General features: G+C 46.3%; 1 protein-coding gene across 4 annotated transcripts in view; it reads left to right on the top strand.

The window, feature by feature from the left end:
• Positions 1 to 19,420, top strand: part of LOC146799865 (cystathionine beta-synthase-like protein) — a 307,153-nt gene that overhangs the window by 246,841 nt on the left and 40,892 nt on the right. For all 4 annotated transcript variants that reach the window (XM_085620762.1, XM_085620761.1, XM_085620759.1 and 1 more), the window contains exon 14: positions 4,008 to 4,116. In XM_085620762.1, the coding sequence (XP_085476888.1) occupies positions 4,008 to 4,116 (109 nt within the window). The remainder of the gene's footprint in view (positions 1 to 4,007; positions 4,117 to 19,420) is intronic.

Below are 19,420 nucleotides of genomic sequence, written 5' to 3'. Positions count from 1 at the left end.
ACGTGCCCAGATCACCAATCAGTTGGGCTTCAATAACTTTGTTTTCAAAACCATTCTCTAAGCCTTTCCTGGAGTAGCTGCAGTGCCCTTTCACAGCCTCATAACTCACTGCTCTGAGCCTTGGACACAGTCAGGTTACTCATCTCAGATGGTGGGTTCACAATGCAGGAGCCTCAGTTTGGCAATAAATACAAGACTGGGAGGAGGACAACAACCTAACATCAGACATAAAAGCTGTTCATTCATGTCAGAGGAACACTCGTCGGGAGCAACAGAATGTTTAAAAAAACAGAAAACGACTGGCGGTGACTGGAAAGATCCCTGCTTCTCATCAGCAATGAATCACTCAAGGCGGCTTGTTTCTGAAGTATATCCTGTCAAGCGTGTCGCCAAGAGTGATGAAGATACTAACTGGAATGGTACAAATCTGGAATGTGAAGGAACAAATTCCCGCTCTCTCTTGAGGCTCAATAACTATAGAGTGTGTCCTTGCAGCCCCACATCCCCTGATAGTGAGTTCTCTATACAGATTCCAAAGCTCGTGGGCAGGAACCCTAAGTCCAGGTCTACAGGACCCCCCCGAGTGGGAGCGACTCAGATTGATAAAATATTTTGCTGGTGAAGAGCTCCCCAAGTGGATTTAGATGTCAAACACCAACTCTGTGTTCAGGTTCCACCTGGAGCCTCTGTGGAGCCAACATGTTTTAACAGTGGACTTGTACAATCTTTTCACCTCTCCATCTCATGGGCATCAAGTCCAGCAGACGATAGAGTTAAAGTTTTCAGCCATTCTGTTTCTTTTGGCACTCCCTGTCTGCTTACAAGCGGTCGGTACCAGATTCTTTAACTTGCCCAGGACCCCTGCTTCCAGACGAATCGGAGGACTTTATCCAAGAGTGCAACAAGCTCTAAATAAAACATGAGGCTTTAGTCCCTGGAAGATTCTGGGCTCTAAAATGCTTCCCCTCTCTTCCTTGACGTAAACAACTGGGCCTGGCCGAAACAAGTTGAAGGAAGCTGGCTCCTCCAAGAAGGTTCCAGGACTTCCAAAAGCAGCTTGCCCGTCCTGAGACATCTTGCTCACCTTTACTGTTCACATTTGCAGCATTTTTCACCTTAATCCTAAATTCTTTAGCATCCCAGGTAAGATGTGACTAACGGCGTCACTATAATAATAATGATGTTGAGACTTTCTTATATGGCACTTATGGTTTTCCCAAAGAAACTAATGACTGAAATAAAAAACGAATAAAGGTAAGCCGTCTGTTTTTTCACCCCGAAGGCCACTCCAAGAAAGTAAGATACTGTCCACTCTTCCGTCGCAGGGATATGTAGTGTTCGTTGATTGTGAGAAGCGTGCAGTACCCAGAACCATCAACTCTGCTGCAGTTTATAAGCAGTTTTCATTGTGTAACAACCATTCATCAATTCAGGTCAAAGCTAAAAAATGGAAAATGGGTGTAACAGAAACCTGTGCATGTGGTTTTTAAATGCGCCCATGAATCTGAGTTTAGGAACCCTGACTATTCAAATGATTCTGAGTTTGGGGTTACCCATGATGTCACGCGATTCGGAGTTTTGCAAAATATGTTTTTTCTTGCACACCGACCTACATTTAGAAGTCAAAAAGGAAAATAATGTAATAGTTAATGCCAAGTGCTGTACTCTGTGTTCTAGCACTTCTTTCAATCAACAACTTGTGTGGTTGGGCCTTTGATCCGCAACGGGAAAGGGTCCAAAACACATGAAAACATAAAAAAAGATCATGTGAGATCCATGAAATCCTCAGGACCCAGCTCTCCTTGGTCTCTAAATTATAGAAAGGTTAAGGGTGCGTAGAGTTACATGAGCATCGAATGACCCTGGTCCAAAAACTGGAGCCATCCCCCATGGAAAATGAAAGGACAATTCTATTATTTTAGCCAACAGTGGACATTTGCAGTAAGAAAACATATTGGGATCCACGCATGGCACACCACCGTGTACTCCCCAGAGGTGTACTTTTCAAAAAAAGTCTGGGTTTGTTAGGTTTCCCTGTGTTGTAGCCAAATCCAGGTCCAAATACGACATCTGTTCCACTAGAAAAGTACGATGACTGTTTAAAAAAAATAATAATAAGTTCTGACAATTGCAGGTCAAGGTGTTCAAGAACAGTTGGTGTTGTCTGTGAATGGCCCTAATTACCTACATGTGAAAAGTGGCACAAATCAGGCAACAAACACATTGAAACAGGTGGTTTTAGGTGAAGGACTGTATTGGGTGCAAAATTTGAAACCACTGACGCCGAGTAACCTCAACGAGTCGAAAAAGTAACTGAAAGGTATTAAATGAATGCACGTGCCCTGACAACCTCCAAAATATTTCAGCAGGTGAGGGTTCCTGGCAAGCAAATATTGATGCAGCATTTTCAAAGCAAAAATATGTTTTAAAAAATTCAAAGCAGCAGAATATTCAGTGTAGAGACCTACACAAAAATCAATTATTCAACAAAAAACGTGAATTAATCGTCACAAAATGAAAAAAATGAGAAACTGATACTACCAGGGCTAATATGCTGACACATTCCACAAAAAAGCAAACGCCATCCAAAGTCACTGAAAACAAATTTAAAAAAGTAACTCAACATCTAGAAATGTCATAAAATACTGCAGTGTCCTCCACCCAAACTCTTTCCGTGACCATCATGCCACGTACGCAGACAGGCACGGGTGCAGAGTGTGGGCAGACGCCAATGCAGGGCCTTGCTACTACATGGACGCCACCTCCAGGCCGGAACAGGACTGTGCACGGTGGCCTGGGCCAGTACAAACTTAATTGAGGCAAGTCCACATACCACCGGTGCCACCTCACCCTCCAAGAATGTGCCAACACGGTCCTAGTACTCAAAAGTTGGTATCACATAAAGAAGTAAAGACAAACTCACAGATATGTCACTTACTATTCAGTGAGACCATGTACATCACTTAGGGGCCAAAATATAAGGACCCTTACAATGATGCTGTATATACCCTATTCAGAGTGGGGAGTGCCAAGGGTACCAGTATCACTGAGGTTGGGCACCCAAAACAATGAGGAGTTTACAGGAGAATCTAGGATGCCCCAAGCATTTGGATCAGTACTTTAAGCAATTTGTACAACAGTCACCCCCAAAGATTTCATCTGTTTTCAGCAACCAGGGTCCCCAGTTGAAAATTATACGGTCATCGGGAAAACCCCAGTTTTTGACATTTTAGTGGTGCTGTTAATTCTGTCAGTATCACCACTTGGAATTATGTGGAGCTGACAGAAATGCACCTTTGTGTGAGGGAGCCAGTTGGTGAAAGAACAGCATTACCAGATTTTTTTAAACAAACCACACATGCATACAAAATGTACTTACCGCAAAAAAGATACCAGAAAGCTAACATCACACGCTAAACCAAAAAAGCCAGGAATCCGCAATTAATTAAATCTCATTATATCCACAAAGTAAGTGCATCTTATCACACACACTGGTCCTCTATTGCAAACTACACAGCGTATCGCCCTGAGATTCTTGCAGAAGAAGTACTGGATACGCTGCCACAACCGAATGGGAGTACAAGTGGGTATGTGTAAGGATCCAGGAAATGACATGGGGATGACCAGGATCCAACCAATGGCACAGCATGAAATCCATGGAAGCAAATGGCTGAGGAGAGATGACCCAAAGCCTGCACGCCCTCTCTCCTTCTTACTGTGCTTTCTGAGGAGGTCATTGCTACCGTGTTGGTGGTCCAGGTCTACCATACACTAGAGCTGTGTATACCCAAACCTAAACAGACCTGGGGGTTCCATCCTTTCCAAGTTTCTCCGACTACCAGACTTATGAGGGTGTTTGTCCCTCTGGTTCCTCTTTGAGGTTCACTGGAATCCAGTGCGACATTAAGCTGCAAAATGGATCCATCATTAAAGGGCAATGTTGTGTTCTTCACCTGCACCTCTGGCACCTCTGGCCTCCCTAACTCTTTGTCCTCTTTCTCTTGCAGGCTCATCCTGGGGATGGTGACACTCGGTAACATGCTTTCGTCTGTACTTGCCGGCAAAGTCAAACCTTCGGACCCGGTTAGCAAAGTCAGCTACAAGCAGTTCACGCAGGTGAGACGGGAGGTGGTGTGCGCTTCTTGTGGCCTCGCCGCAGCTCTCAGGAGTCCAAGGGGAACTATTGGTGGTTGTACTTGTTTTGGGGGGACAGAGGTACAGGGCAGACTGGGGCTGCCGGCCTGTGGGAAGCTTGCTCTGCATTGAATTGTAAGGTGCTGGGCTCCAGAAGTAGAAGGGTTCTCAGTACGCCTTACTCCAGATGCTACGAGCTAGATTGTGATGTTAGGGTACCGTTGTCTATGAGAGAGCTGAGGAGGGGGGTTGTGAGTGTGCTGTTAGTGAAGTGTTCCTGTGGTTAGTAGTTGGTTTTGTTATTACCCCTGCCCTGTTCAGTTAACTGCAGTTATCTCTGCAAAGGATGTTGACCAAGCGGGACACCTGGCATTAGACTTACGCCATGATAGTGCCCATGGGTGGTACAACTGCCAGGAACACAGTCTTCGAGGCATGTGAGCTGTAGATCACATGCTGTGCATAGCTCGCCATCTAGTGTTGGGTCCGGATGTTTGCACTTTGTTTTTCTTTGAAGAAGTCTTTCCGGTCACAAGGTTGGTGACTTCTCCTTTCGGTGATAGTGCACATGGGCATCGACTCCATTGTTAGATTGTTTTTTTCCGCCATCGGGTTCGGATGTGAATTGCTGCGCTCTGGTTCGGCACCGTTTCTTGGGTTCACTTTGACGCGCAATCCACTACCCTCGACGGTATTGTTTCTCGATCGCGTTTCCCATTCTCCTCGTATTGTTTCTAACCAAGAATCTTCGATCGGAAAACTCGTGGAGGGGCGTTGGGCCTACCCGTGCCGGGCTCGCTAGCAGTCGATGGAACGGACTCAATTCAAGCTCTGTCCCGGGTGTCACGCTAATTTTCCGCGCACCAACCTGCACGACATGTGCAATCTCTGTTTGGCCCCGGAACACGACGAGAAAGACTGTGACGCATGCCGATCGTTTCGATCGAAGAAGACGCTCTGTGACCATTGAGCTTGACGTCACTAGATGCAACAGCAAGCTCCGTTCCGGTTAGATATCTTCGGAAAAAATTCCGACCCAAGAACACGCTCAAGGAGAAGAGGAAGAAGAACATATCGCCGTGTCCAAACTGACTCTGACATGGAAGGAGAGGAACAAGTTACATCAGCGCAACGTACCGTGAGTACAGATACCCCCTTGCCCCCCAAAAAAACCTAAAAACGCTCCGGTCCTTACTCTGCCTGCGGGCCAAGGTCGGCACTGAGAAAAAGTTCTGAGCACCCCGCCCTCGGGCCCGGCGCCAAAACACAAAGAAGAGCCTTCTTGCTCTGGATCGAGTCGGCCACCTAGCGGTACCGAACCAAAATCATCGGTGCCGAAAACCAAGCATGTCCCTCCTCCATCCATCTTCGTACAAGCCTAAGTCTTAGGTACCGAAGACTTCAGAGACGAAACTTTTGACGCTGAAAACTACAACTAAAGAGAAAAAGTCTCCAACAAAAGAGTTTCGGTCGGATGTTCCACCTCTGGGTTCGACACAAAAAGAGCTGGTTATCAACCCAGATACTGGACACATTCATGCCAAATTACCTGAGAAAAAGAAATTGGCACATCAGGATGAGCATCATGTACCTCTAAAGAAAAGGAATATGGGTACAAACCCATCACCACCACCTCCTTCACCTATTAATCCTCACCCACTCATTACCCCCCCCCCCCCCTCTAAGTCACCCCCACTATCACCTGACCCACAGGATGAGTGGTACGGGAATGAGGATAACAGGCCACAAGATGTTGACCCATGGGAGGATTATAGCACTGATCCACATACAAACACTGACCCTGATTTGTATCCATCGAGACCATCACCTCCCGATGACAACATTTGTTATATTGAGCTTCTTAACAGGGCTGCTCCCTATCATGGGGTGGACTTGCATAGAGAGACTTTAGAGGAGGACTTCTTATTTGAGACCTTAAGCTCCACCCATAAAACAACACACACTTTACCAATGCTTAAGGGAATGCTTAAGCATGCAGAAGAGGTTTTCAAAGACCCTGTCAGGGCAAGAGTAATCACGGCCGGGGTTGAGAAAAAATATAAACCAGCACCTACTGACCCTGCTTGCATTAAAGGTCAGCTGCCCTTAGACTCTAATGCTCGTAAAAGAGCAAATTTGCAAACAGGTGAGGCCCCTCCTCCTGGTAAAGAGTCTGAGTTAATTGATGCCTCTGGTAAAAGGGTAGCTTCTCAGGCAGCTAATCACTGGCGCATTGCCAATGCTCAGGCTTTGCTAGCCAGATATGATAGAGCTCATACGCAGACACGCATGCTTAAGAATATCCGGTTTCAAACCTGAGGTACAGGCCTCCATTCTTAACCTTTTGACGAGGAACACCTATTTGGCCCAGCAGTTGACACCTCACTGGCGAAAATGAAAAAAGACACTGAGGTCTCAATGTCCATGGGGGCTTTACAGTTACCTGCGAGTAGAGGTTCCTTTCGCCGCTCCTTCTACAGGGGTGGTTCCAAAACTGTTACCACAGAAAATCCCTCCTCCTCTTTCAAGGGCATCAACCAGTTGCCTTCATCAAGAGGATATTTTAGAGGAGGTTTTAGAGGAAACAATGGTAAGGGAAGAGGCAGAGACAACTCCACACGCACTTCCCCCGCTACTAACAAACAGTGACTTCCCTCCGTTACCCCCGATCGTTCCACTCCTGTCGGGGGACGTCTCGCTCAATTTCTCCCTGTCTGGAACACCATCACCTCAGACAAATGGGTTCTACAAATTATCCAATATGGTTACTGCCTGGAACTTACAGGCACTCCCCAAACGTTCTTCCAAGATCAAATGCAATGTCACAGGAACATCTCACCCTTCTTAAAAAAGAGGTTCAATCTCTGTTAGAACAAGCATTTGCAATGCTGTAGGTCTCGCATTTAGGCAAGTTTAAGCTATTGGCATTGCAAATGACAATGCCTTTTATTTATGTTTTAAAATCCAAAACATAAATAAAGGCATTGTCATTTACAATGCCAATAGCGCAACTCAATGACCCAATATGTCAAGAATTCCTGTCATGCAAGGGTAGGAAAACGGTAACCAGCGAAAACGGACTACATCTCCCAGGATGCTTAGCGGTTGAGAGGTTATGTAAACAGGAGAGCTGTTACATAACTCAAGGAAAACACGCCCTTATGTAAAACAGGAGAGCTGTTACATAACTCAAGGAAAACACGCCCTTATGTAAACAGGAGAGCTGTTACATAACTCAAGGAAAACACGCCCTTATGTAAACAGGAGAGCTGTTACATAACTCAAGGAAAACAACGCCCTATAAAGGGAAGAACCGGGAGGTACAACGCTGTCGGATATTGTGTTTACAACCGACGTACCTGCTTAGTGAAGAGCAGTGTTCAGGAGTGGTGCTCCAGTAAGGCAAGAACGGAGGTAGGTCGAGTCGTTACTCCCTGGGCCGTGTCTTGCCCCATCGTCACCTGTGAAGGACCCGGAAGCTCTACCGGATAACCATTGAGCTTCGCTTTTTGACTCGGCTGAGTCAAAGCGCAGTGGCGCTTTTGCTGGTTGGAGTCGTAACTCCCAGCCCGACCAGAGATACAGGGACTGCCAGCTGTAACGCACACCAGGAGGTGTTTGCCGCGTTACAGACTCGAAAGTCCACAGGATCGATCGAGCGGCTGCTCTCGGTTCAGTCTTCTTTGCTTGTGATTGGGGTATCGGTGACGCATCACCAGGAGGTGACTCCGCGTCCCGGTGCAGTCTGAGGAAGAGGTTGAGCGGCTGCTCCCTTCAGGTAGAGACCCCGGCTGGGTGTTTCCCTGACTCCTCGATTCTCCCCAACACTCTTCGTGCCCCTCACAGCCTACCGATTGGCATTGTCGGCCATTTCATTTCTGCCCTCTGTTGGCATACGCCGGGATCGGCGTATATGCAGAGGACGGTTAGGACCATCCGTGCTGTGGGCTGGTAACGTACTTAGCCTGGAGGATTCCAGTGACTATAACCTTTGTTTATTCCTTGTATTATTTTTGCCTTCATTAAAATAACTAAACCTTCACAAGTGGTTGCGTTCTCATTATCGTGTCTGTTAAACGATCCTGAGACGTTCAGGACGTTACACAATAGCAATCAACGTCAGGCTAACAACCAAAGAGCCAAGCCTGATTTCCAATCAGAAAAGTGTGCGTTAGAGTGCAGGCAGCTCATCTTCCGAAGACATGGCATCACCACTGATAAGATAAGGCTGTTGGTATCAGATATTAAAATCATGCACACGTTAACACTGCACACTTGGAAAAAAACAATACCTGTACTGCACACCTTCAAATACTGCACACTCTAAAACATTGGCTTAATGCACACCTAACACATTGAAATTATATGTGCATGTGCTCATGAAATACACAGGCATAATGCACAGCGAACACATTGTTATAAAATACCCATTAAATACGCTGATATGTTACACTGCGTACGAGTACACGGTGTGCATATGGAACAGAGAGTACAACTCTGCTGATTCGCACAACACGTGTGCAAAGCCAGTGTTCACGGCACTCACAGGCTCTGCTGGGAGACCCGAGCAACGGCACAGGGAACGCAACTATGAACCCATTGAACCTGCCAGTCCTCAGACGGGGCACATTTTGGACCTTTTTCTCTGGTTCCAAAGGTGGGGCGCCCTTAGCACATGATTTCACCAACATATTTGGGGTGTGATGGGTTCCCTGAAATGAAAACGGTCCCCCTCCATCACTTATAAGATTTGATAATACTTGCGAACATCCGCGAAATATTTGTAAAAACAATGTACAAGATATGCGAGTACCTCACTCTGCCGACAGCATTGTGTGGCTCCACCACGACGCAGCTGTCCTCTCGCTGGGGCCTGGAACTGCACTCAAGACACCGGGCACGAGCAGAACACCTCGGCCTGTACTCACACACCAGGCTCCAGCATGACACCTCGAGGCTGCACTCAGACTCCCCAGCTCCAGCAGAACACCTCTACCGCCCTAAGAGTACAGGGCAGAGAGCTGTCAGAGAGCCCAAGTGATCCAATAGCCCAAAGAGGAGAATCTGCCTATTAGTCCCTTGCCAGGTAACAAGAGAATCTCCGGCCTGCAGTGTTCATACTTAAACTTGCTGCAAAGTACAGGCAAAAGCGTGCTGTGTGCGAAGTGACCATTCTAGAAGGCGTATAAAGCAAAGTTATGTTCAGTGCTCTTTTCATAGACCCAAGCGGTCTGCACAAGTTGTGCCCAAGAAAAGTAATGAAGTGCTGCAAGGCACGTGTGCTTCTAATAAAGTTAAACATGCTGCGTTTAAACAACGGTGGCAAGGCGCGAGTGCTTATGAGACAGTCCAACATACTGCGTACAAAACTACAGCGGTGAGTGTTAAATATTGTTTCGATCCAAGTGGTCTGCATGCACAACTACGTCCCAGTTCACAACAAACGGCGGCAATTATTAAACATTATTTAGGTTCGAGTCGATTGCATGCACAACTACGTAGCAGTGTACGGTATGATCCCAGGGCAAATGCATACCTTGTGGTTAGTCCCACAGGATCCATAGTTGAACAAGCTCCTGGATCGTCCCTGCTGGTTATTTCGACATGAAGTAATGGCGACACGTTAGATGGGCCCTGGGGTTGCCGAGGGAGATGATGACATGAGGATGCTGCGCCGCCTGGTGTCCGAGGACGAGGTAAGATATCCCACCCGATATCCCACCCGAGGCACATTTTAAGCAAGCTGTCAGCATTGTGAAAACATATAGTGCATCCCGACTAATGAAGGAGACTGTGTAATGCTGCAGGCAAAAGATCCAGTCCGGATGGGCCATCCAAGATGGAGACAGGGCGGTAACAAGGAGGGGACTAAGAAGCCTCATTTAGAATCAAAAGCCAGCGTTTAGCATGAACGATGATGCAAGCCAATGGAAAAAAGGGGCGGGGCTTCCACTCCACTTATAAAACCTACCCTACCACAATATGTCTCTCAGAGCGAGCAACGCATGCACGCTGCAATGGTAGGCGAGACCTAAAAAGAAGCAATAGAGCCAGTCCCATTAAAACATCAAGGAACCGGAGTATACTCCCTATTCTTCTTAATTCTCAAGAAGGACGGGTCTCTCAGGCCTATACTGGACCTCAGAGATCTAAATCTATACATTCAATCAGACCACTTTCACATGGGCACTCTACAACAAGTACTTCTGCTCCTTGAACAAGGTGACTTCCTGTCCACTCTGGACTTGAAGGACGCCTATTTCCATATCCCAATTCATCCTGCTCATCGCAAATACCTAAGGTTCGTAGTAGCAGGACAAAATTATCAGTTCAAGGTGCTCCCATTCGGAGGAACTACCGCACCCAGAGTTTTCACAAAGTGTTTAGCAGTAGTCACAGCTCAAATTTGAAGACAACATATTCACGTCTTCCCATACCTGGATGATTGGCTCATAAATGCCAACTTGTAAAAAGCTGTCTCCATCACACTCTCAAAACAGTGCAGTTGCTCCACGATCTGGACTTCACAGTGAATCTGTCCAAATCCCATCTACAGCCATCCAACACACAGGCGTATCTAGGATCCACAATAGACACACAAAAGGCTTTGGCCTATCCCAATCCGGCCAGAACCCGCAACAGTTCCAGCCTCAACACTCATTGCCAGCTCAAGTGTTCATGCAGTTAATAGGGATGATGGCGTCTTGCATACTAATAGTTCCTTACACAAGACTTCACATGCGCCCCCTTCAGGAGTGCTTAGCACATCAGTGGAACCAGGCTCAGGGTCTATTATCAGATCTAGTGTTGGTGGACAACCGCACCCATCGCTCTCTGCAGTGGTGGAATACACAAAACCTTTCAAAAGGGCGCCCCTTCATCGACCCGGTTCCACAGATAGTGCTAACAGTAGACTCATCCCTCACTGGTTGGGGAGCTCACCTCCAGACGCATACAATTCAGGGCATGTAGCGCCTGCAGCAAAAGCAGCTTCACATACACCATTAGAGCTGCTAGCGATTTTTCTAGCGCTCCAAGCGTTTCAAGTTCATCTAGTCGGCAAAGCTGTCCTGATCCGTATAGACAACATGACAGTAATGTACAACATACAAAAACAGGGGGCACACACTCTCTCCAGCTATCACAGCTAGCACAGACCATCTGGAGATGGGCTATACATCACAGAATGTTTCTCCTTGCAGAGCACCTTCCAGGACTAAACAATCAGATTGCAGATCTGCTCAGTCGTCAAAGACAACAGATCCACGAATGGGAACTCCACCCTCGAGTTATCCTCCCATTTTTCCAAATGTGGGGATTTCCAGACCTAGATCTGTTGGCCACAAACCTAAACGCAAAATACCCAAGCTTCACATCCGGGCATCTACACCTATTGTCCAAGGGCAATGCACTATGGATAAATTGGTCCGGGATATTTGCCTACGCTTTTCCGCCTCTCCCACTCATTCCATTAGTGGTTCGGAAGCTCAGACAGGCGTCCCTGACATTAATCGTAGTTGCTCCCACATGGGCCCAGCATCCCTGGTTCACAACCCTGTTGGAACTCTCAGTAGTTCCTCACCAAAAACTACACCTCACTCCCAATCTGCTTACTGAGAGCCATGGAGAGATAAGACATCCAGATCCCAGCCATCTCAACCTTGCGATCTGGCACCTGAAATCTTGGAGTTTGGTTACCTCAATCTTCCGCCAGACTGCATGAACATTATCAAGGAGGCGAGACGTCCTACCACTAGAGCATGCTGTGCAGCAAAGTGGAAGCGTTTTGTGATACATTGCAATAAAAATCACATAGATCCACTGGTCGCTTCAATTCAAAATATCGTCTGCTATTTGTTACACCTACAGTGTTTCAATTTGGCGTATTCTTCCATCCGCTTACATCTTGCTGCATACCTACAGAACAGGCAACATCTGTCTCTTTTTAGAGTGCCTGTCATCAAAGCATTCATGGACGGACTTGAAAGAATCATTCCTCCGAGACTTCCACCTGCTCCAGTGTGGAATCTCAATATTGTCCTCACAAGGCCTATGGGTCCACCCTTTGAGCCATTGCATAAATGTGAAATACAATGCCTTACTTGGAAGGTTGCTTTCCTCATAGCTATCACATCTCTGAGGAGAGTGGGTGAGATCCAGGCAATAACCATAGAAGAACCTTTCTTACAAATACATCACAACAAAGTGGTTCTTTGGACCGATCCTTAATTTTTACCAAAGGTCATTTCTGCCTTTCACATCAACCATTCTGTTGAGCTGCCTGTGTTCTTTCCTCAACCAGATTATGTGGCAGAACGTGCTTTGCACACTCTAGATGTGAAAAGAGCAATTCTTTACTATATAGAAAGGACAAAACAACTATTTGTTTCTTTTGTTCCAATGCATAAAGGCAATCCAATATCAGAGTCAGGCATTGCTAGGTGGATAGTCAAATGCATTCCGATCTGCTATGCAAAATCAAAAAGTTCTTTAACAATTCCCCCAGAGCGCACTCCACTCGCAAACTAGGAGCTTCTATGGCATTCTTAGGAAACATACCCATAGATGACATCTGCAAAGCTGCTGCATGGTCTACACCTCACACATTCACAAAACACTATTGTGTAGATGTGTTAGCAAGACAGCAAGCTAGGGTGGGCCAGGCAGTTTTATGTACACACTTTCAAACCACTGCAACAGCTACAGGTTAGCCGCCGCTTGGGGAGATAACTGCTTTTTAGTCTATGTACAGCATGTGATCTACAGCTCACATGCCTCGAACGGAAAATGCTACTTACCCAGTATGCATCTGTTCTTGGTATGTAGAGCTGTAAAGTCACATGCACAATCCTGCCTCCCCGGGTACCTATACCTGTTGCATTTACATCTTACATAGATACATACATACATGGACATCTCTTACTACTCTTACTAACTCCATTATCACCCTCTGCGGCAAACAATCTAACAATGGATTCGATGCCCATGCGCACTATCACCGAAAGGAAGAGTCACCTACCTTGTGACTGGAAAGATTCTTAGAAGAAAAACAAAGTGCAAACATCCGTTCCCAACACTAGATGGCGATCTATGCACAGCATGTGACTCTACAGCTCTACAGGCCAAGAACAGATGCATACTGGGTAAGGAGCATTTTCCTTTTCTCCCAAATACTGCAGATCGGAAGGCATATTTTTACTGCAGGCACAAGCACGATAGCTGGGAGGGGACAGAGTGATTCTGAGTGAGTGCTGAGCCCCATGTATTAAAGCAAACAAGGGCTTTCTAGGACTACCAGGAGTTTGTGTCAGTGTGCCTCAAGGACTGCCGTCCCTTCATTAGAGTTGTTTTCTTTTAAACTTGGGCACCCTGTTAGTCAGAGTGTAAGACTCCAGGTTGCTTCCTTATTATTGTGTGTGTCTTTGTTGGGGGGGGGGGTGAGTAGACGGCGGGTAGAGATGAGCTCTGGTGCACTTTGACCTGCAGTATGGTTCATCTCATAGGCTCCACGCTTCGTTGACCATTCTGCAGTATGTCCCAGGCTTCCCTGCGTACATAGGTGGACCTTCTTGGTTTCGGAGTGCACTTCTCTTCCCCTCTCACCTCCCAGCCGGATGTTGGCACGCAAGGTCTTGCTTTGCTAGTAGTGGTTGGAGGAGATGTGTGCCAGGGCTCTTTGTGAAATATACCATCTCTTTTCCGACTCGCTTGCGTCAGACTTTCTTTGTTGCTGCAAGTATAGCTTTCTGAGACATTAACCCCTAGTTAAGATCAGGCAAGGAAGAGTGGTCTCTTGGCCTTGTGACAGTCCCAGGTTGTCCTCTGTCAGTATTTCTTTATTGTGGATCAGTTCTTCTACATCTCCTGCCCACCTATATCAGAATAATCCTCCAGCTTGCAAAGGAAACTGGAGCCCCTAATTCACCAGGTCCTTGATACCTTGATTCATGGCTTACATTTGCATCTTGACTTTGTGCTTACAGTTTTACTATCACAAATTCAACGTAGTTCTGAATACGTGTAATGCAGCCAATGGCTGCTTTCGCTCCCTCCATAAAAGCCATGTGCCCAATAGCAGGTAAGCACGTATGCCAGGAGCCGCAAAACCTCCACGGAGGGGCATTGTGGGGAGAATGTTCTTCGCCAGAGAGCTGGCATAGAGGGCTTTCTGTGTTCAGTAGTAAACTCATCCGAAGGTGACTGGCAAATAAACCGATCCGCTGTTTATAGTCTGAGACCATTTACTACAAGGGACTAGTCTAACGACTCCGATAGTACGAGCCCTGCGGACTGAAGAGACGTCCTGTCTGCCACAACAGGGCTTGGAGCATTCTTGCACAGCCTAAAAGCTGCATCTTTTAAATCTTGGGCTGTTACATGGTCCTGCTTCGTTACCCTTATGCTTGCTCAGCGACCCTTAGTTGAATTTTCAGTCTTTCTCAATCCCGACAAAGCACATACTTAGACCAGAACGATAGTGCAAAATGGTTTCTTCACGCTAGGGTTAAACAGATTCCATTAAAGCTTGACAAAGATGACCTGTTTTAAGGAACAGTAAAAGGTAAGATGGGAAGAGAGCCTTCCAGAGAGAACAAAAAAAAGGAATTTTAAATAGATGAATCTTCAACAGATGACCAATGCATGCTTTCCAGATTTCTTGTACTCTCCCAAGAGCAACTTTGGAAGATATCAGATTACGGTCATGGGGTCACTGATGAATCCTACTTTTGATAAAAATATTAATAGAGAAGAGAATGTCTCAGTATGAAATACACATGAATTTGAGTATAATCCAGTTTCTAGATGGAAGCCAGAGAAGGGACTTGAACATAGCCATGGAGTGGCAAACATACGGTGCATTTATGATGCGGTGACCAGTGCGATTTAGTACCGTCTGACATGTAGTTATTGAGTACTTGGGGAAGCCCAGAGTACAAAGAATGTGTGTGATCCAATGTTCACCCTGATGTTGTGGGTAAGGTAAGGAAGGGTTGAGTATCATCGGTGTACATGTGGCAGATGGATGAGTCTGGCCGAAGGCTTGATGTAAATGTTAGTCGCATCACAAGAGATTAAATATCCCAGCAGAACCTCACTCACAGAGGAGGGCTGCAGGAATCCGATACAAGAAAGATGACTTAAAAGCTATCTGTAAACCAGGAGTGCGTTCAGAGCCACAGTTTTCAATCTAGTATCGCATAGATGCTCTATTTGTACCGAGTAGTTTATTGCACCAAACGCCGCAGATTGGTCTAAGTGGATCAGTGTGCTAACACCACTGGTATCCAACTATACCCCAAGGTAGTAGAGGGCCCCAAGAAGTACCTACTGTGTTCTGTGTCCAAGACTAAATCCTGCTTGATTCAGGTCTAAGATCCGATTGGTGTCTCAGAAGCTGCTAAGTTGAAAAGTGTCAGAGGCTTTCAGAAGTTTCACACCCTCAAATAGAAGGGAGTGTGGTTAAAAAATAGACATCAACACCAGGCTTTTTCAAAATTGTCAAGACTTCAATTCGGGTGGATCAATGCGTAACTAAACAGCAGTATTAAGAATAAGTTGAAGGGAGTCAGAGTAGCGTCTTAATCTCCTCTGGACAAGGGACTGTGGCCAGGCTGATTGCAGCTTAGCGCAGCTGAAAGATTTGCCAGTGGACACAACAAAGGAGCATAAACTCCTGAATAGGAGAATTACCAAAATACGAAGAGTTCTGCAGCACCGCAGGGAAATTGCAGTACGTGTGGATGGAATTTGGAATTCAAGAGATTCTCTCTTCAAAGCGGACACTTAGTGGTGCACGAAGCTTCTGAGCAGGTTTGAAGGTTGGTTGTAATCTAGGGAAGGGAGGTTAATCAATCCCTTATTATTTTTGAAAGACTGCATTTTGAGCGTTGTTAGCTTCTTACATTGTTGTAACCTAGAAGAGCTGGCGTTGAGCTGTACATGGATGTCTATAGATCTGCAGCACAGGTGTATATCAATGCTAAGCTTCAGGTCATAGTTCTCGAAGGAATAGCTAAAAGAGTAGTGTATACCTGGTCCCTGAAGATTTACCCTACAATGGCTCCAGGAGTTCAGCACCACAGCCCTTCCAGGCGGGCCGCATCTTTGTACAGAGAGGTTAGTCTGTGAAGATCAAACTCTGGAAAACCAAAGTCTCCTGCCATTGAGTCGCGAGAGGAGACAGTTTTTTCAAAATTGAATTGATCAAATCCTCTGAAGAACACAGAGAGAGGGGGACTTCCTTGTGATACCGAGATAATTTCAGTCCATAAAAGTTCATGTTCCCTGTGAGCCTACGCTATTGGTGGGGGATTGTATCTCATTCCATTCTAGGTGGGCTCTATTTTGTGGTTTCTAGTCCTTCTCTCTCTAGTGAGTTATTAGTTTGGGTAGGGGAGAGGCTCCTTCCCTTGTCTCTTCTTGTTGTGGGATAGAGGATTGTATCTCATTTCATATTCCAATTCTTGTGGGTGATTTCTTAAAACTCTACGTGAGTTATTTAATGCAGTGCTGTAGTGGAAGGACAAGAGTGTAGGGAGGACGTGGCTTCTAGGTACTATCATCAGTACCTCGACCTGTAAAGCCTTGATGGCGCCTTGAAAGGTACACAGACCTTATGCAGCGATGCTCCAGATACCCACGTCCACAGTTCCCTTAGCAGCTCAGCCACTCTGTGCCAGCGAGAATCCTTCCGTAGTCAAAGCAGGAGGTCCCCAAACAGCTGATGGCCGCCCATGGTGCAGAAGGGAAACTAGGAAGCAAGCTGTGGTTCGGTGCAGGCTCGAGAATACCATCCTCCCTGAAAGACAACTCAAAGTACTTCAATTGAGCTGGGAGAGACCTCAAGTGCTGTGCAAATACAACAGTACCCCCTCTATGATAAAAAAGGATTGAAGCAGCGGTGGGCATGCAGGTTTGAGAAGCTGGGGTTCTAGCACAGGTGGGTACACGCATGCATGCGTGTTGGAAAGGACTCTCTTTTATGCTATTCAAAAGTGCTCAAGTGCCCTCCCTGGCAAAGAGGAAGTCTCATTAGTCCAGAAGGTCTCAAATGAGCGACCAGCAGTCAGAGGGTCGTTAGAAATTGTCTAAAGACTGCAGAGTCACATGAGTTTTTCCCCATTTAATCTTTTCTGCCTTTCACCAGTTGTATTTACTTATGGTTGGCCTGTTATGAGGTGCAGACCACAAGGTCAACTGCACGTCTTCTGTTGAGATGTGCAGCTCCGTTTGTGGGCGGAGGGTGAGGATTTTTACCGCGTAGGTCTTCTGAGCTTTGCAGCGTGAGGATTCTGGGCTCTCCTCAAGTCTTCTGGGAAAGAGTCCAGGGGCAAGAAGGAGCTGGATTTACAGTTTTCTTCTTTCCGCTTTGTTAGATGTCCTGGACCCGTTATTGTTTGTTACTCGTGCAACACAAGCTGGTAACAGTGGTGAGATTGGTGTGGATACAGGTAGGTTATCGGAGGTTATTGGCTCTGTAGTAATGTATCCAATCTCAAAGGTGATCTGTGCTCATAGAGGTGACCTTCTGGGAGACTTTTCAGACCGCATCCTGAAAACCAGGCATATTAGTTAAGAGGACTTTTTGGCTAGGAGTGGTTTATATTTTGACTTTCTCTGTCCGGCTTCTGTGAATAGATGTCTTGGAGAGCGTCATGGTTGGTGTGTAATAGTTCTGTTAATTTTAAACTAGACTAGGGTTCCTCTGACGCCTCCTCAGATATGTCTGAGAGTTTTACAGGGTCTTTGACAGGTTGATGTCTCCTTGAGACTGTGGTGCATCTCAGAGTTATTACAAGTATCGGACATCTTCCCATGACTTGTATTGTCTGTTGTCTGAGAAGTGGTTTTTGGCTCTAAAGTGTTTTTCTTTAGACCGGCTTACCTTTCTTCTAGAGTACCATAAACCGTGTGAAGCTGTCTCTTGCTTAATGATAGTCCAGGGTCTTTCTTGTATGGATCGGGTGCTTTTGAATTCTTAGGCCATGGTGTTTGTGCTTCTCTTTCCTGGCTGATGTTTGCTTGCTGATGATTGTTGTGGTCATTGCTCTTGCATGTTCATTGGTAATATAATGTGTAGTTTGTATTTTTCTTCAGGCTGGCCAACCCTCTGCTGGTGACGGCTGTATTCTGGTGCGTCCCTCACACAGCTGGTAATGATACCTGCTCCCCTTTCTTGTCTGCACCCCCCTCAGTCCCGCACCTGCCCTACGCTTGTCAGTCAGCTCTCTGCTGCACCATGTATTTTTTTATTTTGCTTTTTAATTTCTCATGAAACGCTCCGTCTCCTTCATTCTCACATCTTGAGTTACCTACGTTGGGTGATGGAGCCCTTCAGCGGCTGCTCGAGGGCTCCTCCCACCTTGAAATATCCAACACCAGGGTACACATCACCTCTCCTTGGATTGTGATGACTTGGACCTTAAAATCATGGATTTTTGTGGTTTTTACATGATTCTGCTGAGCAATGACCCTCCTGTGAAGAGTTAAGGTGAGGAACTAGCGGCGTCTGTGATGCAGAAGCCACAGTCTGCTCTTTTAGGGATCAGAAGATTAAACCTAAGAAGTCACTAAATTTCCCCAACTGGGTCTTTGTTCAGAAGGTCATGAGATTTTTGGCACCGCTTCTTTAAGCATCTCAGGATGACTTATAATGTCCACAACTTTGTTATGAACCGGTTCTGGGAGGGTTTATTCTTTTTTTTCTCCTCTAGATTTTAGGTGAGCCGAGACTAAAACTTGTGTACTTATTAAGAGTGAATCAGGTCTCCAACATCACCAGTGCCTTGGTCCTTTTTTAACATTTCAAGGGGATGAGGTTTCCAAAGTTTGCTCTTTTAGCGTCCTGTGTTCTGTAGGCTGACTCCTTGTTGACTCTCGTAGCGTCCTGCGTTCTGTAGGCCGACTCCTTGTTAAATCTCTTAGCGCCCTGAGTTCTGCAGGCCGACTCCTTGTTGGCTCTCTTAGCGTCCTGTGTTCTGTAGGCTGTCTCCTTGTTGACTCTCTTAGCTCTTAGTTCTGTAGGCTGACTCCTTGTTGACTCTCAGCGTCCTGGTTTCTGTAGACCGACTCCTTGTTGACTCTCAGCATCCTGTGTTCTGTAGGCTGACTCCTTGTTGACTTTCAGCATCCTGTGTTCTGTAGGCTGACTCCTTGTTGACACTCCTAGTTCTGTAGGCTGACTCCTTGTTGACGCTCTTAGTTCTGTAGGCTGACTCCTTGTTGACGCTCTTAGTTCTGTAGGCTGACTCCTTGTTGACGCTCTTAGTTCTGTAGGCTGACTCCT

Source organism: Triturus cristatus, chromosome 8 (assembly GCF_964204655.1).
Source record: "Triturus cristatus chromosome 8, aTriCri1.1, whole genome shotgun sequence".
Lineage (NCBI taxonomy): Eukaryota > Metazoa > Chordata > Amphibia > Caudata > Salamandridae > Triturus > Triturus cristatus.
This window is presented reverse-complemented; position numbering and strand designations above follow the sequence as displayed.